Genomic DNA, 27,857 nt, shown 5'->3' with positions numbered 1-27,857 from the left:
CGGGGCGCGAACCCCGGCGCCCACACTGCTCCACAGGCCCCTCCCCTGCGCGCTCCGCCTGGCAACCGGCATCCCCGGCGCCCTGAGGCAGGCCCTGCCCCGCCGCCTCTCCTCTGTGTCCTGGCTTCCATGGCAACCGCGGCGCGCGGCCATGGCGTCACCCCACCCTCCCTCCTCGTCGGGCTAAACCATTCGCTTCAGGAACCTTCACAGGGGGAGATGGAAACAAGGGAATTTAATAGAACGTCTGCGCGCTACTCTGCCCCCGTTTTTCTACCTAGCTTAAGTTATACACATCCTTTTTTTCTCTTGCCAACTGTCCCTGCGAGTGTGACGCCGTGTCTCGCCTGCTCGGTTCGAACGCCTCCTCTTCCCAGGCCTGCGGATGGGTCGGCCCGCCAGGAAGGCTAGCGGTCGGCGCGGGTTGGCATAGATGCGGGGAAGCGCGCCCGACGTCGCGCTCAGGGGGCGGGGCCGCGCGCAGTGGGAGGGGAGGTGGGCAAGATGGCTCCCGCCGAGTGATTCTGCCCGGATACCTTCGGCGGCCGCTGAGACACCGGGACGGGGGGTGCTGCCCCCACTGCCGCCCTTCTTCTTCTCCCCCGCCCCCAGAGACCCCCTCCTTCCCTTCCTCCTTCTACCTCGGTGGGGAGGGAGGGGAGGTGGGCCTGGTTCCTGGGACACCATGTCGGACTCTGAGGAGGAGAGCCAGGACCGGCAACTGAAAATCGTCGTGCTGGGGGACGGCACCTCCGGGAAGGTCAGTCCTCGAGCGGGCCCGCCGTGCCAGGCCTGCAGGAACCCCAGCGCGGCCCTGGCGCCCCCCAGCCTCCTCCCCGCCCCTCGGCGTCGCCTTATGTCCCCAGGCCCCGGGGCGTCTGGGCTTGGGCCCGCGAGGTCGTGGCCTGGGGTTCGACACTAATAGGCGCTTGGTGAAGTCCGTCGAGAGCTGTCCAGCTCCTCTTAAATTAAAAAAAAAAAAAAAAAAAAAAGTCATTGCCTAACCCCTGCCTGGATCGCGAACTCCTACTTCTTCAAGACACGAGCCAGTATCGCCTCCCTGGGAAGCTTTCCAGCTTCTCGCCTCTTGAGGACTGGCAAGGATCTGCCAAGGCATCTTACCTCTTTTTACTTTAGTCCAGGTCACACTTTGCTCCTTTCCCCCCGTTTACCGTTTCTGATGGCTCCACTGTACTGGGAGCTCGCAAGAACTTGACGCTGGAATCAGATTCCCTGGGTGAGAGGATTGGGGCTCCATCACTTACTGGTCAGATCATTGGAGGGCAAATTGCTATCCTGTTTGTACTTCATCTGTAAGATGGGTATATTGATAGGGGTCTCCTCGAAGGGTGAAGTGTGCAAATCCACATTAAATATGAAAATCTACATAAAGCTTTCATAACATGGTGTGCACTCAGTAAACGTTAATTGCTGTTTTAGAGCATCGTATCTGTTCATCTCTGTTCCCAGCACAGCACCTGTCAACACAAACATTCATTCAACAAATATCTATTGAACTCCTATTCTGGGCTGGATGCTGAGGGCAGAGCTGCTAGCATGACAGAGGGGATCATTGCCTTAAAGTCTGTCTTTCAGTGATAGTTGGTTGAATGAATGAGAGTGAGTGTGTGAGAGTATCTGGCAGCCAGTCCCCTTACCTCGTAGGCAGAGGTCTTTAACCCAGGGTTGTGGAGCTCCTGAGATGGAGTAAACATTGCCCGGTGCTTGCTCTTTGGAGATGGTCCATAAGATCTTAAAGGGTTCTTGATCCACGCCCCCAAATAAGGTGAAGAGCCTCTGCCCGGCCAACCTTCACACCTGTCGCTCCTATCAATGGCGCCAACACTGTTTCTGGGAATATTGTTAGAGTTTGTCTCCTTTCTTCTTCCATCCGCTTTCCCAACTAGAGGCTTCAGAAACGCTCGTTATTATTGTTACCAGTTTCCCGTTTTCGGCTTCACGTTTTCGTGTTCCTGGTGTAGTTTGGACCCTGGTTCCTATGGTGACGACTGCTCGATACATCTTCCCTGGCGGTTGGCACTGCACAGCTGCTCCTGTCTTTCGTTCTGAGATTTGAGTTCCTAGGGCCCTAGGGAAAGGTGTCATTCATATGCAGGATTTGGAGGATTCTTGTTAATTTCTTTCTTGCCATCCCTGATATTTTGTTATTGATTTTTATTATTGAGGAAAAACAACTTAATATGCTTTGATTACTTTTAAACATTTTGAGGAAGAAAAGAACTTGGGATCACTTTTCTTTATAAAGTATTAATTATATGACTTTTTGTACACTTGTAACCACTTTTTGAATGGATGAGTTGTTTTAAATGAATCAGCATTGTTTCTAACACCCTTATTCAGTAAAAATTTTAAGTTCTATTTTTATAGTTTTTTCATCATTCGTATTTTCTTTTGAATGTCTTCTAATTTTTCATTTCCTAAATTTTATGGTCAACTCATAACTGAATTTATTTCCTGTTTAAAACTATAATGACTGTCTATAACACTAATACACTTATAAAAAGACACAAAAATTGTCCATTATCCTACATTCTATCGTAATTCTTTAAATTTTTGTTAATTTTTTTCCCAGTATTCATCCATTATAATACATGTATTTCTCTGTTGAAATTTGTTCATAATTTCTATCTAGGTTTTTCATCTAGCCTGTCATACATTTTCCTCTTGTTACTAATTTAGTGTGAATAATTATGATTTTTCATCTCTGTCAAAAATTTTATCTAGTGTACAACAAAGCATATGTTTTTCCTTCTATATTATTGAATTAGGATTATCATTCTGCTTCAAAGGATAACAGTGATACTGTTTATGGCGTTCTGATTTAGTCTTTGTCATCTTGACTAATCTATTTTAAAATTGTAAAGATTTTTTTCTGCCAGAAATTTCTGGATACCAGCATCAGAAATCTAACCTTTTTTCATTATTCATATATCAGCTTTTGTTTTTTTCCATACCCTATTGAGTTTTCAGATTATTGCCATATTATTGGCAGCTACCAACATTCCCATTCTATTTCTTTTATTGTCCTTTTCTATTATGAATTCAGCCTCTCTTTCATTCTTACTTGTAGCCTGATTTAACTCCTGGCCATTTTTTCTGGTATCAGTTTTTCTTGCTAGTTCTAACTCAGGGCATTTTTATACACCCTTACAAAAGCAAGAGAATATTGAGATGACCACTAACAGTTTATTCAAGAGAAATTTAGCTCCTCCTGCTATTAAGACGTGTTTCTATTTCTTTCCTGTTTTGAGTCATACTTAGGATTTTATTATATACTTCTTAAGGTTTTTTTTGAGGCAAAATATTCTTTTATGGTGTCTTTTCAGTATTAGTAAATGTAGTATGGTTAAAAATTGTTAGCAAAAGTTCACCAAACAAAAAAACTATAAAGAATCAGAAAAAAAAGTTACAGATATGAAAGATGGTTGTTCTCTTCATAATTGTTTAAAAAGGGTATTTATACAATGACTTCTGAGAAATTATTGAATGAGAAAGATAGCGTAATATCTAGATAATTGAAGAGGATGTGCCTCCTTCCCACTGATTCAGTTGATTCTCTGTTTAATTTTTATCGTGAGATGTCTGGAGATGGTATAAGAACCCATTTTAATATTCTTTGTTCACAATGACCTATACTTTTGACAGATTGTACTCTATTCCAATTGAAAATTCTAGCTTTATGTTTGCCTCAAAAGTGTGAGGCTTTCAAATTCTAGAAGTCCGATTTTTAGGAAAAGAAACACTAAGCTGAAGTTACATGTGCCATGAGTTTCTCTTAGACTTATAAAAGTGTTTCAGCCATCCATATATTAAACATTTTGAAATATCTGTAATAGTATAAGTAGTGTTAATTATTTTTCTCTAGAGCTCTGAGCCTCTTCACAGATGATTTTGTGCTCTAAGTTAAATAAGCTCAATGGCATAAACAAGGCTAAATGAAAAAAGATTTAAAAAGGAATGCTTACTTTTTTTTTTCTAATCTCTTAGTTTTTATATTATCAAGGAAGCCAAATGAATTTTCATTTTGGTGTAGTGAGTTTATTTCTCGGAGTCTAGCAGAACATCTTTCTTATGGTGCTCAATAAATATTTGACCAAATATTTTAGTGGTTTCTTACAAATGCTGAGTATTTAAATATTAAAAGAATTGGAGTTAGTGTGTGCAAATTGCCATTTATATGAAAAATATGGTTCTTATGTCAAAGGAATTTTAGGTCTTTTTGTTTAAAGGAATTGAAGTTTGGCCAAGTTTTCTTTTGCACTACTGTACTTATGTTGTAATTAATTATAGTAAGCGATCTTGGAAATTTTATCTTAGTTTTCATTATTTAGGAGTTGACATCTAATTTTAACTTTTAAAATAAGAAAGAGCTATTTTTCCTTAACTTTAGGAATATGTCTTGAAGAGCATAAAAGCTTCATGAAACTCCCTTTCTCTTCTTTTTGGGGACGTTTACAAATAAATAAATAATGCATTTAAAATGTTTAAGAAGCTTTTGAGTTATTGAGTTATTTCAGTTGTTACTAGATTATTCTTTTGCTTTGGTAAGAAATGGTACTCTAAAGAAACTCTAGAGTTTTGAATGTAACTTAGAGTTGTTATTTAAAAAATGTAGATATATATTTGTTCTGGTTATAGTATTCTTTTGACTTTTAAGCTTTATGGTTCTTGGATGGAATATATTTATTTTTGGCTGCTTAATATTAATCTTAAAAATATCAACTTCTTAATTTAAAAGATAAATATTATCAGTCATTTTATAGAATCATTTTCATTTAACATTTTAAAAAAATAAATTTATTTATTTATTTATATTTTATTTTTGGCTGTGTTGGGTCTTTGTTGTGGTGCGGTGGCTTCTCTTGTTGCGGAGCACGGACTCTAGGCACGTGGGCTCAGTAGTTGTGGCACGCAGGCTCTAGAGAGCAGGCTCAGTAGTTGTGGTGCACGGGCTTAGTTGCTCCATGGCATGTGGGATCTTCCCGGACCAGGGCTCGAACCCGTGTCCCCTGCACTGGCAGGCGGATTCCCAACCACTGCGCCACCAGGGAAGTACAGCATTTTTAATGTAGAGAAAAATTAGACATGTTTCTTGGGGGGAAAAAAGAAAAGAAATTCTATAAACAGGCTTTCCTCTCCTTAATTAGTTCTACTTCTTATTGGCTGAGGGCACAAACTACTCAGATGTTTAACCTCAGAAATGAAACATCTCTGAAAGTTGTATTGAACTGATATATAGGGACATATAAGATTCAGATCTTTGATCATGTTGTTTTAGTTTTCTCTGTTGATAATTCTCAAATTCTAATTTCCAGCGAGGAGTAGGGAGCTTGGCAATCAGGGGATTTAAAGAGATTTAGCCGATTAGTCTGTTGTTGCCACTGATTGCTGGTTGGCAAGTGAAATTTACCTGGTGGAATGTTAAGTTCCTCTTCCCCTTGTAACTGATTAGTACTGCTTAAAGTTGCTTGATGGATTAATGGGAGTATAAATATTAAGATTACTTAATAAGATTTAGTAGTGATTTTATGTTTACATTTCTAAAACAAAGACATTAATTTTGATATTCTGTGCATCAATTTTTTAGACCTCCTTAGCTACGTGTTTTGCTCAAGAAACTTTTGGGAAACAGTACAAACAAACTATAGGACTGGATTTCTTTTTGAGAAGAATAATGTTGCCAGGTAAGAGACTAAAACGTCTTAACATAGAAAATTGTCCATATCTGACAATAAGAGACATAAGCAGAAATGTGTAAAATAAATTTTGGGGCTGTTTGTATGTGAAAATATATGTAATCAGTAAATCTATCTTAGGGAGGTTAACTTTCATCAGCATCTACCATGAAGACATACTGTCCATGTGTGTAAGGAAAAAGTTTATATCCTCCCCACTCTCCCACTGTTTTTGACCACTGCACATTTTTTGAGGATAAACAATAGTTGCTTATAAAATTCTAAAGTTAAAAACGAAATCAAATGCCATATAATTATCAACAGGTATTGTATGAACTAAATGTGAGAAGACTGGAAAGGATTATTTTTTTAAATATTATTTTGATTAACCTCTGCTTCAGTTTTTTGTTTGAGAGAAAGTTGGAACAGAAGTATAATGTAGCTATGGAACTTCTGTGCTCTAATATGTGAATGCTGTTTTATGCAAGGCAGCATGAAATTGCTGGCATTTAATAGACCACTAAAATTTAGGGTCCCTAGGCACTCATAAAAATACAGTTTGAGCATTCAAGATGTTTCAGTTCACCATGCAAAGAAACTATTTAGATGCCAGTTGCAGCACATTTTGTGGGAAATACAGGGAAATAATAACAAAAAAAGAGTGGTTTCTGTTTTAAGTTAGTTTCTGAACAATTGGGGCTTTAAAATGCTCTGTCTATTCACTTGTGCTTATATTATATGTTTAAAGTATTTTATTAAAAGCAGTTTATCTTGATTGACTTCATAAACTAGTCCATCTTTCTCCTCTCTGAGGAAACACATTTGAATAAAAACAGTTGCAAGTGTAGTGTCAGATTCACATACTGGAACGTGAGTGATATAGTGGGAAGCGGTTTAATAAATTATAATATTTTTGAAATACGTTAACCTCTCAAATACTCCATCTATCAGACAACTCTCTATGACTGTTTTAGAACAGCTAATAAAAACTCTTGGTAATTGAAGGTATTCTGTATACCTCACTAGTAATATACTCTCTTATATTTTGTGATGGTTGGTATTCGGCTACCAATGAAAAATAAATTAGAAGATATAGCTTAAGAAAAGAATTCCAATTTGCCATTACTAAGTTATTATTCAGAAAGAGGTTTAATGAGAAACGTGTATTTTGTTTCATTTGTATTTTCTTTTAATGTATTCAAAACTGAAAATCTCATTTTTATTATTCTCACTCTTATGGATAGATTAATACTGCTTTCAGAATATTTACAGCAGTCACTAGTAGAATACATGTACAAATCACATAATATACATACTGAAAACTTATTTTGCAACAGTTTTTTCAGAGATGCCAGTTGTACACAGAGAGCCTCAAAGTGTATTTAATTACTGACTGTTTTGTTTTCGATGCTAATTAGCAAAAGCACTAACTTTCTATATTATTAATATTGTTTAATTTTTCTGATTTTTCAGTTCAAAGACTTAAATAAAGGAGCAAGCACCTACTCAAACATTAGAAACATTTTAAGACTGGTTTTAGACATTTTATATATGTAATATATATGATGATTTCTGATTTTTTGCACAGTACTACCGATTGTTAAATTTTGATGACTTTGTAAAAAATATTTGGTATTTTTGAAATCCAAATTTATAATATGATATTTTAGAGTTAGAAAGTACTTAGGTTAAAAATGACATTAGGAAATATATACTCTTAATGAATATATATTTTAATTTTCCTGATTAAGGTTTTATTTTGATGGGCAGAGTTCCAGAAAAAAATCTTTTTTTATAAAACGGCAGTTGGTTTTATTCTATTTAATGGACTCAAAATTGTGGTAGAAGTTACAGTAAGAAAAAATTGTTTTAATGTAACTTGGTTTTATATTAATAGGTACATTAAGAAATGAGGTTAATAAATTAAAAGGTTTATAGTATACCCTTTATATACTTTAACTTTAATTTTAATTCACTGTGTCCAAGGATTAATATTTGTATCATTTGCTAAAACATTACAGGCAGCATTAATTGAATTTATGGTACAGCAGCATAGGAGGCAAATCTAATATTTGTTAGTATTCTAGTAAGTCTTCTGTCCATTCAGATTGTTAGAGGTGTAATACCTCCTGTTCATCTATTGACATTCTCTTCATGCAAGTTTTCAAGGTCATTACTCTGCAAATACTCATCCATGTTAGTATATTTCATGATCTGGTATGCTGTATAGTCTGGATGCAACCACTGTGCAGATTTTACTGCTTAAAATAGTGTATCTGTTAGTCAGAGATTCTGCTGATAGAGCTTCTTAAGAGCCTTAGTCAAAATACTTTCAGGAAGCTTGTGGGTACAGTCAGTAAACAGCGTTCTACTGTGAAAAGGATTTCTAAGTCTTTAGTACAAGAAGTGGGCAGACTTGTGTTTTTAGTTCCATCTTGACTATGCAGCACTTTAAGTAAGGTTAACCAAGGCACCAAGTGTACTTTTACAAGGTCACTGTTGAATCCTCTTGGTGGCTTTGATTCATACCAAAAGCAACTTACCTGTATTTTGTCACCTCATTTATTTATTTTTTTCCCTAGTTAAATGTCATTGCTTACAGAAGAGCAGGAATTTTCTAGTATTTTGCATTTGGGATTAGATTGCTGACAGTTTCCTCCTTAACATTCTTTATTAGTTAGAAATTTATATTAGATGGATTCTTGGTTTTAAAAAATTTTTCAATGTTGATTATTTGAAAATTCTTATATAGCTTTATAGGCATGTCATTTTGAAAATATACTGGAAGCCTTCATATGTTTTTGCTTACAAAAACTAAAAGGAATATTAATTTGAATTCTATATTATTTTGTTTCCCAAATAGGGAACTCCCATTTATTTTTATTTTTATGTGTTAATAAGCCTAAAATTCAAATGTGGAAGTTAAAAATACTTTTCTAGATACATGAAATAACTATGAAGTTAATATCATTTGTTGAAGCTATAACGATAGCAAAAGTTTGTTTATTTTTTGGCTAGCATTGTGTATTAGTGGGTTATTAGTATTGCATAGCTATTTTTATCTGAGGCACTAGAATATGTGTATTAAAGAAAAACAAGCCAAGAACAACAAACAGTGTTTATTTGGAAAAGTATGGATTTAAAAAATATCCTCAACACACAAATATAAACCTCTCAGGTGGGAGATAGTTATAAACGATTTAGAGTCAGTCTTGAAATGATGTAGTCAGAATTTGAAAACATGTAATGAAGATCATGTTTCTAAAGTTACAGATAGGCTAGGATCTAAATATCATAACTAAATATCAGAACTTAAAGGAAAAAAGCTTCATATTTCTTGATATGAAGTTAAGTGATAGGATTTATTGAACTTGAAGAAAATGGGATTAAATGCCCTTTATTAAGAGTTGCCTAAAATCTTACTTAAAAAAGTTAATATTGTTGAGTACTGTTTTTTGAAGTAAACAAATAACTAAAGAATTTTGAGAGTAAAATGAACAGAGTACTGCCTGTTTATCTAGGGGCTTCTGAAACTATTTGATATACTTATAGTGTCGACTAGCCCTTTCTCACCTGCTTAATTTGAGACAGCATTGTAGAAGAATGAATTTTGAGTATCGAAAAATTTAGATTTTTAAGATATTGGGTTTACACAAGTTGTTGGGTAAGTCTTAGTGTGTGACATTTTGGTTTTTTTATTCATAGACCTTTAAGAACATTTCTGTCATTACTCTGTGAGCGTTGAAAGTGTGTATATTTGGGAATGATGACGGGTGATGAACTTTAGTAGCTCTCATTAATGCTAATGAAAGTTGCTCATGTAAATCCTCTGCAGGTTGGCAGATGGAACAGACCTACATCCAAATAATGGAAAGATTGTAATACAGACCCAACAAGACTTAGAGTTAAGGGTAAAACTTGGCTGGTTAATCCAGTGTCGTCCTTTCTTTTCAGTTGCAACATTGAATGGTGTGACTAACATTCTCCAGTTTTAGTGTTTTGCACTGGCATAAAAATTCATATCTATATAATCCTTTTCTGGTTTGTATTTGAAGTGAGACTAGTTTCTTAGTGTCTAAGTTTTTGAGTTTTCCTGATTTGCAAATCATTCAGAAAGATACATTTTTGGTGTGGGAGCTCATTTTGAAGGTACTAGTTGAGATTTTGTCTACCTTTGGAGAAAGCTGCATAATTTTATTAGGAGAAATAGTTTGAAATGTTAAACTGTAAAGCATATCGAACTTGATCTTTAAATTTTGTAATTGCATTGATAATAGAGAATAACTTATAATTTTTTTAACAAGTAAATATTTGGCAAAATGGACAAAAGAATTTTAAAGATTGCCCTTTAGTATTTTAGAATGCTTTTATAATGTTTATATGGGGAAGAGATTTGTTAGACTATTTTATGAGGGCTTTGAAGCACGTATTATAATTTGTTTCAGTGGAACGCTTTGAACAGATATAAATGCATCATAATATTTAGTGATATACTGGGTATGTAACCTACATCAGTTCTGAAGAGGGCTGTCAAAATGTTTATATTTTATAGGTTAAATTTCAAAACATATAATTTTAAGATTATGTTCACTATTGTATACAGTAGCTGACATTCAAATTTAAAAATTCATTGAAGTTGGAACTGTGGGACCATTTTTGTAGTCTATTAGTAATCTGTGAGTTTTAGAACCTATGGAGTTTAGAACTTACAGGAAAATTCATTATGTGCAATAAGGTACATTAGTATATAAAGTTCACTTTTAATTTTTAAATTATATGTCTTACTCCACACATAAGTGCTTTATTGTTTTATGCTCTGTTTAAGAAAAAAAATTCTTTAAGGTTAAAGAAGTTTGTGAATTAAAGCTTTCTTTATTTTCTTTTGTTTTGAAGGTGATTATAAATGTGGTTTCATGGAAATGGGGTAAAGTGTAAATCTAAATTTCCCACTGTTATCTCTTTTGACAACATTATTTCACAATTCCAAATATGTGACCATGTGAACGTGCAGAATAAAAGACAAATTAGGTTCAGAGTTTATCACTGTGACTTAATGTTCTGTGAAACTGTATTCAATTGTTATATTGTTCCTTAACTTTTTTTGTATTCTTATTTTTATATTCATTGTTTTATATTCTAGGAAACTTGAATGTTACTCTTCAAGTTTGGGACATAGGAGGGCAGACAATAGGAGGCAAGATGTTGGATAAATATATCTATGGAGCACAGGTATGAAACGAATTGTATGATTATTCCAGTACTGAAGATACTGTCCTTACAAACACACAAGCAGGTACACACACACATACATGCTCTTTCTACCTTGATTTTTATCTGGTATGTAGGGAGACTGATTTTACATTTGTGCTAATCCTTTGATTTCATCCTCCCCCAAAATCATGTTTGGAATGATTTGGGTCAGGGAACTGGATGACTCTAATAGCTTTCATATGCTACTTATATTACTAATACTATTGTCAGCAGTTGAATACATGCAGTGATAAATGATATTTTGATATTTAGTAACTGATTTGGTTCTGTGGACTACTTACAGAATACATAAATTGAATGATAAATATTAGAGAGGAAAATTTAATTTCATTTTTAGTTGCAAGGACAAAAAGCATACATATATGCCTATATATTTTTGTGCCGTGAATTAGTCTATTAAATATTTATAGTTCTTCAGATTTAACAAATATATCAATATATTGTATCAGAAAACTAAATATGACTAATTATATATATGAAGCACATACAGCATTTTAACATGATAGTCATGTGTGGTGTCTTTTCAGAAGAAAATCTGTGTAGAGTAAGAAAAACCACTTGAATGATTATATAACAAAAATTCTTCGGTACATTAGCTTATATAGACATAATTTATAAGTTTTAAAATTAAATTATACAAATAGAAAATATGCATAGTAGTAATTAATGTACTTAACAAATTAATTATTGACATGCTGTTTATTTTTGCTTTTTCTTCTACTTTGAGTTAGTGTGTATCTTTCATATGATCATGAGGTATTGGGGGGATAATATGCATAATCCTCATTTAGTTTTTTATTGGAGTTCGATATTTTAAGTCGAGAATCATAACTTGGTTATGTGGAGCTGGGTTGCTCATAAGAAATGAATCTAGAAGATGAAGACAGAATATTAAGCACTCTGCTGTATGAAGTTTGATACTTAACAAATACCATTGCCTTAATTTTGGATGGAAAATAGATTCTGAATTATAAAATATTCAGAGAAGGATGAGGCTCATATGGTTCTTAATCACGTATAAAGGCCCTAGGGTTTTGTTTTTTGCGTTATCGATATATAGATTTGGCTCTGAGACCCTTCTTTGCCTCTTCTTCTACGTTGTTCTTTTGTCTCCTGGAAAATATTTCTGCTCACTTAACATTTTCACTTGTGACCATATGACTTAATATTTTATGACTGTTCGTTTTTCTCTTAAAAAATATGTCTCAGATTTTTGTGTCTGGCTTTTTCATTGTTGTGTGTTTCTGTTTTAAACTGATTATGTTTAAAGTAGATATTAAGCTAAAGAGAAATTGCTGGACAGAGATTTGTGGGAAGCCACAGTCCTTGTTTCATTCACCTAGTTGGTAAAATGGGATTTGAAAATAACAATCTCTTTCCTCTTTGCTCCATTGAAATCTATCTTCATGGACACATATTGGATTTTAAAAAAATGAAAACTAGATTAGTCAAGCTTCTAATGATATTTGAGTCTGAATGTCAAATAGAATAGCTTTTTATGGTTTATAGATATACCTAAAGTTAGTGGAGAACGGGAAGTTTTTATGCATTTCAGAGTAAATAATAATATAACATTCAATTAATACATTTTTTTCACTTAAAAATTAGGGGAATGTAATGTTTATGGGTTAGACTCTTAATTTTACCTTACTTCAAATCATTAAAAAATTTTATTATTTTATTTATAGAAAATTTAAATTTATTAATATTATAAAATTATTATATAAAAATTAATGTTGATATGACATTCACATAATATAAAATTAACAATTTTTAAAGTATATGACCAGTGGTATATAGTACATTCACAGTGTTGTGTGACCATCCCCTCAAATCATTTCTTTACAGTGTATGTTTTATGCTATTACATAGCTGCTTAAAGTCAGCAGACATTAATGGGCAAATTTGTAGAAATTTAAAAAATTTCCATCATTTTTGAGGATACTTGAGTTTAGTGAAATGTCTGTGTTCTTTTCTAATGTACTTCACATCTTGGGAGAAAGAATGTCACATGAGATTTCTATTTCGAAGGTACATGTTGATTTTTTTCTGTTTTGACAGTGTCTTACATTGTTTATACTTTACAATCTCTGTAAATCATATACCCTGTTTTATTAAAAAGCAATGTAATAAAGTGTTTGTAGGAATTTCATGAACATTTTCATGAAATCGCCCCAGGAAAGTAGGAATTTTGAGATGATAAAATGAGTTGTCATAAATTTTCTCTGCTTTCCAGAGATTCTAAATTAAATGCTATGTAAAATATAATTAAGTAAATTTGCCAGTAGTTTCTTTTGTTAAAATACATGTAAATTTTTTACCCAGGCCAGAGAAGCTCAGACTACAGTTCACTAACATAAATTGGGAGAAACGTTACTTTTAAAAAAACAATGCTTTCATAAACATTTTAATAGCATTTAATAATTTTATATAATTACATAACTTTTCTTCAAGGTAGATCCATACTGTTTCTAGAGTTGTTGTAGATGCTGTACATTGCCCATCTCATGAATACTTTGGATTTTTGTGCACATGCTACATGACAGAAATCTTTCAGAAAGGTTTTGACAAGCTGTTTTGAGGACATCAGTATAATGTCTTATTTAGGATTTTGTTTTAGGTTCTCTAACTTATGTAATGTGTATGGAAAGAATTATCTTACACGTATCTGGGCTGTTAAGCTCTGTGAATCCATTTTTCTAAAGCATTTCTTATCCAGGAAGAAGCTTATTTGTAGGCTGGAATTAACTTAGATTCAGATAAAACTGATTATTTTACCCTCTTCACTTTTTCCCCACCAGTAGCATTAAATTTTAGTGATAGTGTATTGAATAGTGTTGGTTGAAACAAAATTGAATAGACACCGAAGAAAGAATTAGTGAGGTATTTTGTCAAAAACTAGTTCTAAGAATTGAAGTATGTCCCAGTTAAATTCCCAGATTTTAAATTAACTTAAAATTTTCTAGGAGTCTTCAGAAAGATGTTATAGGCTATTTTTCATAGTGGTTACAAGCAAACACACAGTACATAGTGTTTAGTGCCCTGTAACCTGTGGCTAACAGAGGCTAATAACAAACCTCAGAGAAGGACTGGATGTTTCATTTTTGTAGCTCTTTCCGTCCTGGAATCTAAGTGGTTTGCAAACACTGCCCTACTGAGTATAAACTCAATGAAGTGTACTCATTTGTGAGGTAGAACATAACTACTATTGTGTACCAGTGCCCCACACAGATGAGCCACCCTGTTAACCACCAACAAAAGGATATGGTGCCAGTATGACAACTGGGGAGAGAGCATATCTCAAAGTTGGACTCCCTGAGACTCTCTGCTGTCTTTTACCATGAATTTTTTAGTTGGATATTTGTCAACTTATAACTTATTATATTTACAGACCTCTCTTGCATTAGTGTTCCTTCTTACAGGTAGTACTTATACAGCAAAGTACAGTATATGTTGTTACGACTATTGTATAATCTATATGATTTAATTCATTTCTATATATAATTAAAAACTAAAGTAGATTATTTGTTGTACAAATCAGGGAGAAAAAAATACCTGTATTTTGGAAATGGGTAACTTTCACTAAATTGTATGTACTGTATCTGTTAAATTTTAGAACTAAATTCTGAAATTCCTTATAATACTGTTAAGTGTTGCCACAGTGTTTGTTCCTTCAAGACTGCTGTCAGTTATTCCTTTGAAAATGGTATCCATTTGGTTTACTGACTCATCATGCTTACTAGATATGGTGATAAGTGAAATAGATGAAAACAAAGTACTATATAATATTATGTAATATTTACTAAAAGTCTTAAGGTTTGTAAAGAGAAGGGGTGGTAATATCTTTTGGCAATTGCGGGGGCGGTGAGGAAAGTGAAGTTAAGGCATAGAAGATGGAGGAAATTTTTGTGAAGAATTCGAAGATGTAGAAGGATTTATTAAACTTGAAGTCTCATTTCCAAAAGTCATGGCAGAAAGATTTAGAAAGAGGAGCAGGTGGAGGGTAAATTAGGAAGAGGAAGCACAGGAAAGTATGGGGATGAAGACATAGCAGAAGGATAAATGGTGGATAGGTGATAAAAGAGGGTATCAGGGACATGAGATATGGTGGTGGGTTTAGATGGCCACAAGATTGCCAAGAAACAGTTATTTCCAGCAGTTCCCCGTAGATTCTTCTTAGACTTGAGTTGTTGCCAAGATGTGTTGCATTTCCAAGGGAGTTGTACTTTCTGATAGTTTTTTGAAAGGAATCAGAAGAGAACTAGATTGATTGATGGGGTGAGAGACTCAGGGCTTTGAGGGTACTTATATTATAGGCTCCCAAAGAGATGAGTACTTAGAGGTCTGGCTTTGGTGTGCTGAAGCTGGTGGGTAGAGGCCCTGGGAGTCTGTGGCAGCTTGTATGAGTTTTGGTAGTTTGTGTGTTTCAAAGAAGTGGTTCATTTCACCTGTGTTTTCAAATTTTGGGCTATGGAGTTGTTCATATTATTCCTTCATTATTTTTTTAATGTCTGTGGGAACCAGTAGTCATGACCCCTCGTTAATTTGTGCCTTCTCTTTCTTTATCTTTCTGTCTCTCTGACTCTGTCTCTGTCTTTCTTTTTGGTTAATCTGGCTAGAGGTTACCAACTTTTGGTTTTTATTAATTTTCTCTGTTGTTTTCCTCTTTCCAGTTTCATTGATCTCTGCTCTAATTTTTATTATTACTATTTTTTCTGCTTGCACTAAGTTTAAATTGCTCTTCTTCTTCAGTTTTCTAAAGTGGAAGCTTAGATTTTTGATGTTTCTTCTCTTCTGATATATACATTCAGTGCTCTACATTTTCCTCGAAGTACTGTTTTTGCTGTATCTTCAAGTTTTGATAGGTTGTATTTTATTTAAGATATTTTAAACTTCTCTTGAGGCTTCTTTTTCGACCCAGGTGTTATTTAGAAGTATTTTGTTTAATTTCAAAATATTTTGAGTTTTTCCAGCTCTTTCTATTATTCTAATAATTCCATTGTAATCTAAGAACATGCTTGGTATGATTTCTATTCTTATAAATTTGTCAAGGTGTGTTTTATGGTCCAGAATGTAGTCTGTCTGGTGAATGTTTCATATGAGATTGAGAAGAGGGTACATTTTAATGTTGTTGGATGGACTGTTTTATAAATGTCAATTAGATGAAGCTGATTGTTACTGCTGTTCAGGTCAACTTACTGATTTTCTGCTTGCTTGATATATCAATTAATGGAAAAGGGGTGTTGAAATCTCTAACTATGTTAGTGGATCTGTGGATTTTGAATTCCTTACAGTTCTATCAGTTTTGGGCTCCATATTTTGATACTCTGTTATTAAGTGTATATACACAAAGGATTGTTATGTTTTCTTGGAGAATTAACCCCTTTACTATTATGCCAATCCTTATACCTCATTATTTCCCTTATTCTGAAGTCTGCTTTGTCTGAAATTAATATAGCTACTCCAGCTTTCTTTTCACTTCTTTTAGCATGGTATTTCTTTATCCCTTAACTTTTAACCTGTGTCTTTATATTTAAAGCGTGTTTCCTGTAGGCAACATATAGTTGAGTCTTGGTTTTTCATCTACTCTGACAATGTTTTTTAATTGGTGTATTTGGACCATTCACATTTAAGTGATTATTGATACAGTTGGATTCATATCTTTCATGTTTGTTTTCTGATCCTTGTGCTTGCTTCCCTCCCTCCCCCTCCTTTTCTCTTTCTTTCTTTTCTGGTTTTATTTGAGCATTTTATCTCTTAGTCTGTCAATTATACTAAAACTTTGTTTTTTAAGCAATTGCCCTAGAGTTTGCAGTATACATCTTATACTAATCGAAGTCCACCTTCATATGATACTACATTGCTTCCTGTGTAGTTCATAAAATATTTCATAAAAGAATATTCTCAGTTCATCCCTCCTGTCCCTGATGGCATCACTGTCATTCATTTCTCTTTTCCATATGCTATAATCACTCAATACCTTGTTACTGTTATTAAATATTTATATTTTAGGTTAATTAAGAATAAGAAAAGTTAATGATTTTCTTTTACCTTTTCTTGTTCCTTCTCTGATATGCTTCCTTTCTTTATGTAGAACTGAGTTTCTGACCTGTATCATTTCCTTCTTCTTGAAGAACTTCTTTTAACGTTTCTTCCAGAGAAGGTCTTCTGGCTGTGAATTCCCTCAGTTTTTGTTTATCTGAGAAAGTCTTTATTCCTCCTTACTTAGAAAAGGATTTTTTATGTCTAGAATTTTAGATTGGTCCTTTTTTTCAACACCTTAAAAATTTCACTCCATTCTTTTCTTAATTGCTTGGTTTCTGATGAGAAATTCTCTATAATTCTTATCCTTGTTGGTCTATAGATAGAGTATTCCCTCCCTCCCCTTGGCTTCCACCCCCTACCTTTTCTCAAGATTTTCTCTTTGTGTTTTGTTTTATGGAGTTTAAGTATATGATGCCTAGGTGTAGATGTTTTGGTATTTATCCTACTTGATGTTCTCTGAGATTCCTGGATCTGTGGATGGTGTCTTTAATTAATTTTGGCAATTTCTTGGCCATTATTACTTCAAATATTTCTTAAGTTCCATTTTCTCTTCTCCTTCTGGTATTCCAGTTCCATGTGTCATATACATTCAGAATTGTCCCATAGTTCTTTGATATTCTATTTTATTCATTCTTTTTTCTCTTTACATTTCAGTTTTGAAAGTTTCTATTATCTTATCCTAAAGCTGGCTGTTTCTTTCTTAGGTTGTGTCCAGTCTACTGATGAGCTCATCAATGGCCTTATTTCTGTTATAGTATTTTTGATATCTAGCATTTCCTTTTTATTATTCATTAATGTTTCCATCTCTTTGTGTATATTACCCACCGTTCTTTCATGTTTTCTACCTTTTCCATTAGAATCTTTAAAATGTTAATTACATTTATTTTAAATTCCTGTTCTGATCATTCCAAAATCTGTCTCAATTTTGAATCTGATTCTAATGTTTGCTTTTTCTCTTCAAACTTCCTTCTAGTGTGCCTTTTAATTTTGTGTTGAAAACTAGACATGATGTATCGAGTAATAAGAACTCAAATAAATAGGCTTTTAGTGTGAGGTTTTATGTTAATTTGACCAGGAGTTGGTCTGTGTTTAATGTTTGCTGAATCTTTAGATGGCAGAGCCATCAAATTCCTCTAATGTCCTTGTGTTTTTCCTCCCCTGTCTTTTTGGGCATCTCAAAGAACTCTTCCTTTGTTGGAGTTTGTGTCTTGCAGCTCTTTCAAATGTAATCTACTATTATACTGGAGCCCTATTGGTGTGTGTTAAAGTGTGGAAGAGGGGAAACATTCTATACTCTTATGATTAAGTCACAGCCTTGTGTGACTTAAGCATCTGTTTCCCTGGGCTGTGACCTTCATAGATATTTCTTAGCTTTTCTCATTTAGGTGAGACAGGATGACTAGAAGGGGCGGGAGTTGGAAAATGCCATTCTCTCATGTGGTAGAAGACTCTGAGCTTTTTTCCTGGAGAGGATGCCATTTTACAGATAATGCTCTGGGCATATTTTACAATGGTTACTTTCTCTCTTCTCATGCCAGAACCATGAGGGGATTTTTCTTGACTCTTCACCATGAGGATCTTGTGGGGTTCCTAGAGGTAAAACACATGAAAGTATGGGGGTATCCCAAAGACTGTGTCCCCCAGGAGTTTCTCATCCTCAAGCTAGCCCACACTCAGCCTCCAACAATTCATCAAAATTACCATTTAAATGTTTCTACTATTTACTGGCTCTAGTGGCTTTTGTTCCAGGTAAGCAGATTTTGGCTGTGACTCTCTGGATTCACCCATCACTCTGATTTCAGGGTGGCAATTTGCCCTGCAAATTCAGCTCTCTGTTGTGTCCAAGAAAAGTCATGGATTTTCAGTTTGTCCAGCTTTTTTCTTATTGTAAGAACAGTGATGACTTCCAAGCTCTTTACATGTCTGAGCTGAAACTGAAAGTCCTAGAACTTCTTTTCTATGTTAATGTCTTTGGTTTTCTCATTTCTCCTTCTCAGTTTTTAACCACATGGGTGTTGGTCAAAACTGGTACAAAATTGTCATATTAGGAGCAAAGATAAAAATCATAATTTTTGCATTAAATGGTATTGAGAAATGGATATATGAGCCGATAGATGTTTGGGTTGGTAGATAGTTAGATTAATGAAAAGGTGTTTATCCTTCTATCTTTCTTGTGAGTCCTGGACAATTCATAGGTATTGCTGACTGAAGAATATTGGGATATATTGGTTTAGATGAGAAATTGGCAAACTTCCTTGAAAAGCCAGATAGAAAATATTTCAGGTTTTGCAGGTCAGACTGTCTCTGCTGCAGCTACTCAACTCTGCCATTATAGTGCAAAAGCAGCCATTGATAATACTTAAGTGAGTGTGACTATGTTTCAATAAAAGTTTATTTACAAATATAGGCTATGAGCTGGATTTGACCTGGGGGCCATAGTTTACCAACTCCTGGTCTAGATCAGTGATAGTTAATTTTTATTCTATAGCTCTGGTCTAGTACTGATTATCAAGAGATGCTGGCCATGTTTTATTTGCATATATTCTATTATGTTCAGATATTGAGCCATGTTGCGATGAATATTTTAATATATTAGTTAGAAGGGTTCTAAAAATTTTAAGGTTTAAGAGGCACCATAGGTCAAGGCTCAGTTTATGAGAGTGAAAACAGTCTCACATTTGCCCTGAAAATGTGATTCATATTCATTCAGAATAATAATAAAAAAGTTCCCAGTAAGTGTGTAGTTTGTTGGTTTTAAATTGTCTACTTTTATTACTTTACATAATCAGTTAGGCATGACAGGTATTATGAAGGTGGATGACAGAAGCATTGCCCAAGATCAATAGATGGTAGGGCCAGGACTACAATCCAAAGGCAATCTGACTTCTAGGGCAGAGCTCTTTCAACATAATATATTGTATCACTCATGTCAACTGGAGGTGGAGTCAATAGATTGAATATTAGCTTTGTTCAGAGGCTAATTCTGGGGCATTATTCTTAATAAGAAAAGTAGGATGTTCATTATTTCAAATAATTCTGTGCTGGGCATTATTTCAAAGCATTTGGGAAGGCAGAAATAGATTTATAAGTTACTAAAATAAATCAGACAAACAATTTTGCATAAAAATTATGGAATAATTAAGTTGAAAGGGATATAGAGTGTTTAATTCAATGATCTAACTTTAGAGGCAAATAACTTGAGACCCAGAGAAGCTAAGTGACTTGGGGGCCAGTGTAGTTTAATAAAAGAGCATGCAATATGTGTAAATTAAGCCATCATGCTGTATACCTTAAACTTGTACAGTGATGCATGTCAACTATTTCTTAATAAAACTGGAAAAAAAGAGCATCGTACTGGAAGTTCATAATAGTAGTGAGCTAGAGCCACATTGGGAGAGTCAGTTGTTAAATTTTCAGGAATTTTTGTGAGCCGGTTATTGAGTATATTCATGATTAAAAATATATAAAAACTCATAAATTATATTAAAAACAAAGATTTATATGATCAAAATGCATCACTTACTGATTATTTTACTGTATATTTCTGTTGTCTACGTTCTTGAGGTTATTTATATCTAGTGTATCTGTATGGTGGAAGTGCTGTGTAGTGGTGTCCTACCCAACTCTGTTCAGTGAAGTGACATTGATAGCTTTAAAATGACCACAGGGGAGTATTTACACTACAGAAATTGGCAGATGCTATAAATAACACTCTCTCATCCCTTCCCCACTGCTGCCATGCCTCAAGCTGGTTAATTAATATTTACCAGCATAACATTGGCCATGACTTGTGTGTTATATACTTGTCTGCTTACGTGCCTGGCTTTGCTGCAAGACTGTGAGTTCCTTGAGGTTGGAATTTATATCCCTGGTACCCAGCACAATGCTTAGCATATAGTTGGCAGACAAATTTTTGTAGACTGAATGGGTGGACTTTATATTCATTCAGTCCTCGATTCAAATCCTGGCTCCATGTGACTTTGTGTTTATTAGTAAAATGAGGATAATAATACCAGTCTTGCATGATTTTTGTGAGGATTAATGAAAAGATCCAGATATCTGTCTGGTACATAGTAGGTGTAAAAAAGTAGTCAACATTTATGATTATAACTTAAGAAGAAGGAGACATAAATGCCATTAGGGTCCAGACTTAAATATGCAGAGAGCTTTGTATTAAGTATTTGACCACAAATTGGATGAGAATCAAGAATGTGGCAGTGTTATTTTTGTGAGTGTACATACTTCTTCTCCTTCCCACACAAAATAATGGGATATATTAAAAGGAATATGATATATAAGAGGCAGGAAGCAATCCCTCTGTTGTATTTGGCTTTGTTCAGGCTCTTATTACAGTATCATGTCCAGTTTTACATTGCTCATTTTAAAGAGGATGTCAAAAAACTATATGTAGCATGTCCTGGGAAGAACCAACAACTATGATTAAAGGGATAGAAAATAGGTCCTTTGAGGCAAGTTTAAGGAATTGAGTTTGTTTATTCTGGAAAGGAGATGGTGAAGGAGTTACTTAACTATCTTCAAGTACATGAAGGGTTATTATAAGGAGGACACTCTCATGTTGTTCTCCAAATGCACACAGGACCGAAAGAGGAAATTGACTTATTTCATTTAAAGAAAATTGTGTTAAACACTGAAATTGACTGTCAGGGGATGTCATGGAATCTCAATTTTTGAAAATATTTAAAAAGAGCAGCAGCAGATGGTTATTTATTGAAAGGTTTAAATGTTTGACCTCATGAAAGTGACAGGCAGAATTGTAGACCTTGAAGCTTTTTTCACCTCTATGATATGATTTTCTTATATTTTATTGAAACTTACCAAGCATATCCCAGATATCTCATTGGAAAACCACTTACAGTTTGATAAAATTATTCTTTAGCTTGCATTGTATCTTAATTGCTGGATTTATCTTGAATGAAGACATTCAGTATTATCTGTCTGCTAACACCTAAATTGAAGTCAGATACAAACAGTCCACGTTTGTACTTGTCTACTCTATTCAACATATCTATTACTTAACAGTGTTCAGTATTAATATTTTTAAAGTAGCATATTATAAATATTCTGTAACTCTTTTGCGACAGGGAATCCTCTTGGTATATGATATTACAAATTATCAAAGCTTTGAGAATTTAGAAGATTGGTATTCTGTGGTGAAGAAAGTGAGTGAGGAGTCTGAAACTCAGCCACTGGTTGCCTTGGTGGGCAATAAAAGTAAGTTATTAATGTTTATTTATATATAGTAAACTTTATTTGTCTATCCTGTAGTTTTTATTCCTAAAAAAAATTGATGTTTGGAAACATAAATAGATACTGTTTTCCTGGAGTGAGCAAGTTGAGGAGAAAATTCCTGAAGATGTGTACAGTCTTTTCAATAACAGTTTGATGCTTGATCTATCGTAACTGCTCTGCCGCTTTGGCCAATTCCTTGTTAAGGTAAGTTCTGTTCTGCAGTGTGTGTGTGTTTTGGCTTCCTGTTGTCTAAGGAAGCAGAGTGGACTATTAAGAACAGCAACACAGCTGCAGATTTTATGATATTACACTGCAGCTTCAGCTCTGCCCCAGAGATTTTGAGAGATACATTTCATTAAATGATACCCTGTTCTAGGGAAGGAAGCAGTGTCTGCATGGAATTTTGTGTGCATTGTTCCTTGCTCTCATCGCTCATAAACTTCCTTTTCTAAATTTTTGAGGTTTGTTCTTAAATATAGATTTTTTTTTTTTGAGAAAGAGTATATTGGGAGAGGAGTGGTGCTTGGTAAAAATGATGGATAAGTAATTTTTGAGATCTGTCTCTTGGGCTATGATATACAGCATATAAAAATTATAAGACTGAATTCAGTACAGGATTATTATTTGGTTCATAGTCCTGCAATGCATTTATCCTGGTAAAGGGGACCTTAATAAGAGTTTTCAAATATATAAGATATGGTATTACCTAATCTTCTACAACTTATTTGAGGTCAGAAAAAGAGAAAATGAATTTAAATTATACCATGGAGGATTCAGGTCAGGAACTGTTCCCTGACTATAAGCTTTGTTAAATCAATACCCAAGTATACTACCAAGAGAATTATCTTCTCCAAAAGTCTTTAAAAATACAGTGCATTTTTTTTGTCTATAATTGTTTAGGAAATAGTACTTCCTGAAGGACCAAACCACAATTTCTTCATTATGTGGTTTTGCACACTTAGATGAACATTTAATAAATCCAAGCCTTACTTTAAAACCATTACAAAACAGGTGTGAATATCATTTCTCTGAAGAGTTAAAAATATAAATTTTATAATACTTTCTAGAAAACAGTATCACATATCACAAAATGGATGGCTTGGGTAAAAGAAACATTTTTTTTTTAAAGCTTTAGTTAAATTTTGCTCATCTATTTTTTAGATCTAATTGAGTGAATCAGATGCTTTTCAATTCATTGAAATCCCCCTTTATAAATCATAAGTTTTGATGAGCTTAGGTTCTGTTTCTGAGTGCAGCTTTTCATTTTAGGAGATCATTTGTTAGTCATTCGTCATGTCACCAAAGCATTGGTTTATATTATAGTTAAATTTGTGCTTTATTGGAGGTTTCCCGTCACCTTTTGGGAAATTATAAAGTAAGGGAGTGATGGGGGTTGGGATTTGTTTTCATTTCTTTCAGGATATAATCTAACTACATCTGGAGTAATGGTGTAGTGGTGCACAATTATATACATTATGTTATGTGTTTATGCTATCCTGTGAGGCCTCCGCCATTGGTCACTGTCTAAGACAGGATGTCAGACTAGATGGGCTATTGGACTGTGCTGGTGATGCCATTCCTGGGTTTCAAAAATAAACATTTATATAATTATATGAATTTATGCAAAAAACTGTTACAGTGTTATGTTTGAGATTTAACTGCATGAAAGTCAAAAGAATTTTTTCACTTTTGGTTTAGCTCTAACCCCTTTCTTGTATTTATAATACTCTCTTTCAGAATGCGATCATATAATAGAGTATGCAGTCACACAGAATGTTACATGTGTAAAATTAAGTGATTAGAGACAAACATTTTCCTGGATATTATTTACTGCTATCTGTCACCAGCCCAGTTTCATATGATCAATATGATCATGTAGTGAATGATCTTACAATTTGTGTTTACAAGTTGATGTTACATTATAGTAGTATGCACTCATTTTCTTTTTTGGGGGATATAATTATATTAAAAAGCAAAGACTTTTTTTTTTGAGCAACACCAAACTAATTAAGGAGATTTTATTAAGAGTTTCTATATCAAGGGCCTCATGAAACATTGGAACGTTTTCCAAGTCAAGGAAGCAGCTCCCAGATTCAGAGAATGTTCCAGATGGCAAGGCTTTCACAGTTGTTTCATCTGACTTTTTTCATTCATCAGATGAGTGTTATATTTGTTCAATCTGTTGTTTTCTTTTTTTCCTCTTTTTCTGCTTTCTCTTGAGTTAATTGATCATTTATTATTACATTTTATTTCACTTATTAACTTATACATATTATATATTTATATGTTATATTTTTAGTTGTTTCCTTAAGATGTTCACTATACATCCTTAATTAGTCTACCTTCAAATGATAGTATGTCTCTTCATGTGTAGTATAAGGAGCTTAAACATTAGTGTTTAATTCCCTCCCGCCCCAATCCTTTGTGTTATTATTGTCAGATATATTTTTACATATTCTATAAATAATTTTTGCTTTAAACAGTCATTTAGCTTTTAAGAGCAATTAAAAATAAGAAAAAAGGTACATTTTATTTTACATTTACTTATTACATTGCCAGCACTCTTTATTTATCTGTTTAGATCCAAGAGTCTGTTTGATAGCAGATTCTGTTTGAAGAACTTCCTTTAACATTTCTTTTAGAGTAGATCTATTGACAATGAATTTCCTCAGTTAAAAGCAAAGACTTTAGATACTAGTTAAAGGCAAAGCAAAAGAAGCATGATGGGAAGACGTTTGAATTATTATGATCATTATCTACACAGTCATCGTCTGCCTAAATGTGCTTTTAAAAATTCGTTATTCTGTCCTATTATTTGCTTGAATAGAAAGCATATGTTGAAAAGAAGTATGTGTAGGCTATGAAAATATTGGCAGCAGTAGCCAACTTTTAGCCAAAGTTTAGCAAAAGGATGGGATACAGAGAAAATTTCCATACAGAGAGTGTGTGTGTGTGTGTGAATTTGTTCCATAGTAAGAGCTTATAATTAGTAAGTTATAAAATCATGTGCTTTTTATTAAAATATGGTAAACTCTCAGAAATTTGGGCTGAGGATTGAGAATAGTTTTAGGTAAAGATGAATTACAGGTTTATTTTTGTAAAAATTGCATTTTATTATGGTTTAACTAGTGTCGGTTAATGATATAGCCAGCAGAGGAAGGGACTTGCTTTAATGAAATAGAATTGATAATTAGTAAGTTAATTATTTCAGTATATAATACTTAAAAGTATATAATATATTTGACCCTTGAACAACACAGGGGTTAGGGGCATAGTTCCTTCCTGCAGTCAAAAATCCACGTTTAACTTATAGTCAGCCCTCTGTAAACTCTGTTCCTCCTTATTCACGGTTCTGCATCCATGGATTGAACCAACTTCGGATCATGTAGTACTGTAGTATTTACTATTGAAAAAAAAATCTGCATGTAAGTGGACCTGCACAGTTCAAACCAGTGTTGTTCAAGGGTCAACTGTACTTAAAACAAATTAATTAATTTTATTTTATATTCAATTCTAAAAGGTTATAAAACAGTAGTGTTATTTCTTTGTACCGTTTAAGATTTTAAATGAAGTATTGAGTCGTGGTTAAGATCAGAGGGTTTTAAGTTTAGACAGACTTTGCTTACAAGCCCAGTTTCTTCACTTATCAGCAGTGTAACATCAGACAAGTTACTTTATGTCTTTAAGTCTCAATTTCTTCATCTGGAAATAAGGATAATGGTTTCTGTCAGATAAAGTCGGTTTAAGGGTTAAATGAGCTATTACATAAAAACACTTAGAACACACTTCCTGTACACTGTAAGTGCTCAATAACTATTAGTTATTATTATTAATCATAATAGCCTTTTAAAAGCATGGACTATAGCTTCAGTTAGAAAGATCACAAGTTACAAATTAGTACAGCTGACATAGATATTTTACAAAAGTAGCCTGAAGAAAATGGTTCCTAGAGAATTCCTTTGTCACCATCTTATTCCTTGTTTTTTACCATGATAGTTCTCATGCTGTGTGTTGGGTAGGGCAGTTCATTCAGCAAACATTCTCGAGTGCTAGCAATGTGTATTCAGCTAGCCATTGTTAATTCGTGCAAAGGTTGAACCACAGAGAGTGCTTAAGGAGTGATTGGGACCTACTAATCTGGGTCTTAATTTTATTCTTTTTCTCTACCATCTTCAAGTTTTCTAGGAATTTGACTTTCTTTTGCTTTGTCTGGTTGTTGGGATTAATAAATAAAATTATGTTCAAATTTCCATGGAAGGCCCTACTTTTCCCTAGTGAGGTAAAAAGATATTCCTGGTAGTAACTTTCAAAATGGGAAAGAGGGAGGACTTCCCTGGTGGCGCAGTGGTTAAGAATCCGCCTGCCAATGCAGGGGACACGGGTTCGAGCCCTGGTCCGGGAAGATCCCACATGCCGCGGAGCAGCTAAGCCCGTGTTCCACAACTACTGAGCCTGCGCTCTAGAGCCTGTGAGCCACAACTACTGAGCCCGCCTGCCACAGCTACTGAAGCCCATGCACCTAGAGCCCATGCTCCACAACAAAGAGAAGCCACCGCAATGAGAAGCCTGCGCACCACAACGAAGAGTAGCCCCCGCTCACCGCAACTAGAGAAAGCCTGTGCGCAGCAACAAAGACCCAATGCGGCCAAAAAATTAAAAATAAATAAATAAATAAATAAATTTATTAAAAAAAAATGGGAAAGGGGTAAGTCATCTACTTATTCTGTGTGTTTTGTGGAAGTTCCATTGGAGTTTGATGATGTCTGTGGCTCCAAGTACAGTGCGTTGTCTGATCGGCTATGAATATAGCCACATAAGCACCTGGAAACAATTATATTACCATCTAAGGCAACTTCTGCACCAGGCTTAATACCTGATTTCCTGGCCTTGAAGGTCTTGCTCTCCCAGCATCGGGGCACTCTCACTTGATCAGAGCCTGCACTGCAGAACCTAGGGATTTTCGATATATGACCACTTATTACAGGCTTATTACAGGTGGACCTGACCATGGCCCAACACACAATCATCAACTCTCATGTGAACTATGGCACTAGCTTCCTAACTCTTCCTCCTGCTCTTAGCTTTGATCTCCTAAATCCAGTTCCCAAATGGCAAATCATACTGTATGACTTCTCTCCTTAAAACCCTCTAGTGCTTTCTCATCACACTAGAATGAAATCCAAACTCCTTATCCAATTTCATCAAGCACAGGGTTATCTGGCTCCTACCTACATCTCAGACCTAATTTTCTACTAAATGCTCCCTTGTCCACTATATGTGTAAGGCACATTTGTCTTGGCTGGCTCCATTTTGTCATTTGGATCTCATCTTAAATGTCATCTCCTCAGAGTTGCCTTCTTTGACCACTCAAATCTAAATGAGTCATCAAGTCCCTTTTTGTCAGGACGTTCTGTTTCAGTTATTTGCGTAGTCTCATTGTCATCTGATATCATTTCTTGTTTGTTTCTTGTCTGTCTAAGCTCTGTGAAAGCTAGGGACCTCATCACTTAGAACAATGAATGAATGAATGAATACCAAATGAATGAATAAAAGCCTTTTCAGGAAGACTCTGTTGAAATTAAGAGTGTATATGCC

The 27,857-nt window shown here is 34.6% G+C and overlaps 1 protein-coding gene across 1 annotated transcript in view; it reads left to right on the top strand.

Annotated features, from left to right (window-relative positions):
* The first annotated feature begins 477 nt into the window (after positions 1-477).
* The window catches only part of RAB28 (RAB28, member RAS oncogene family), a 93,321-nt gene continuing 65,941 nt past the window's right edge, over positions 478-27,857 (top strand). Inside the window, exons 1-4 of the mRNA XM_061191245.1 lie at positions 478-760; positions 5,609-5,705; positions 10,837-10,925; positions 22,115-22,244. Of these exons, the coding sequence (XP_061047228.1) occupies positions 686-760; positions 5,609-5,705; positions 10,837-10,925; positions 22,115-22,244 (391 nt within the window). The 5' untranslated portion in view covers positions 478-685. The remainder of the gene's footprint in view (positions 761-5,608; positions 5,706-10,836; positions 10,926-22,114; positions 22,245-27,857) is intronic.

The sequence above is a fragment of the Eubalaena glacialis genome, chromosome 5 (assembly GCF_028564815.1).
Source record: "Eubalaena glacialis isolate mEubGla1 chromosome 5, mEubGla1.1.hap2.+ XY, whole genome shotgun sequence".
Classification (NCBI taxonomy): Eukaryota; Metazoa; Chordata; class Mammalia; order Artiodactyla; family Balaenidae; genus Eubalaena; species Eubalaena glacialis.
This window is presented reverse-complemented; position numbering and strand designations above follow the sequence as displayed.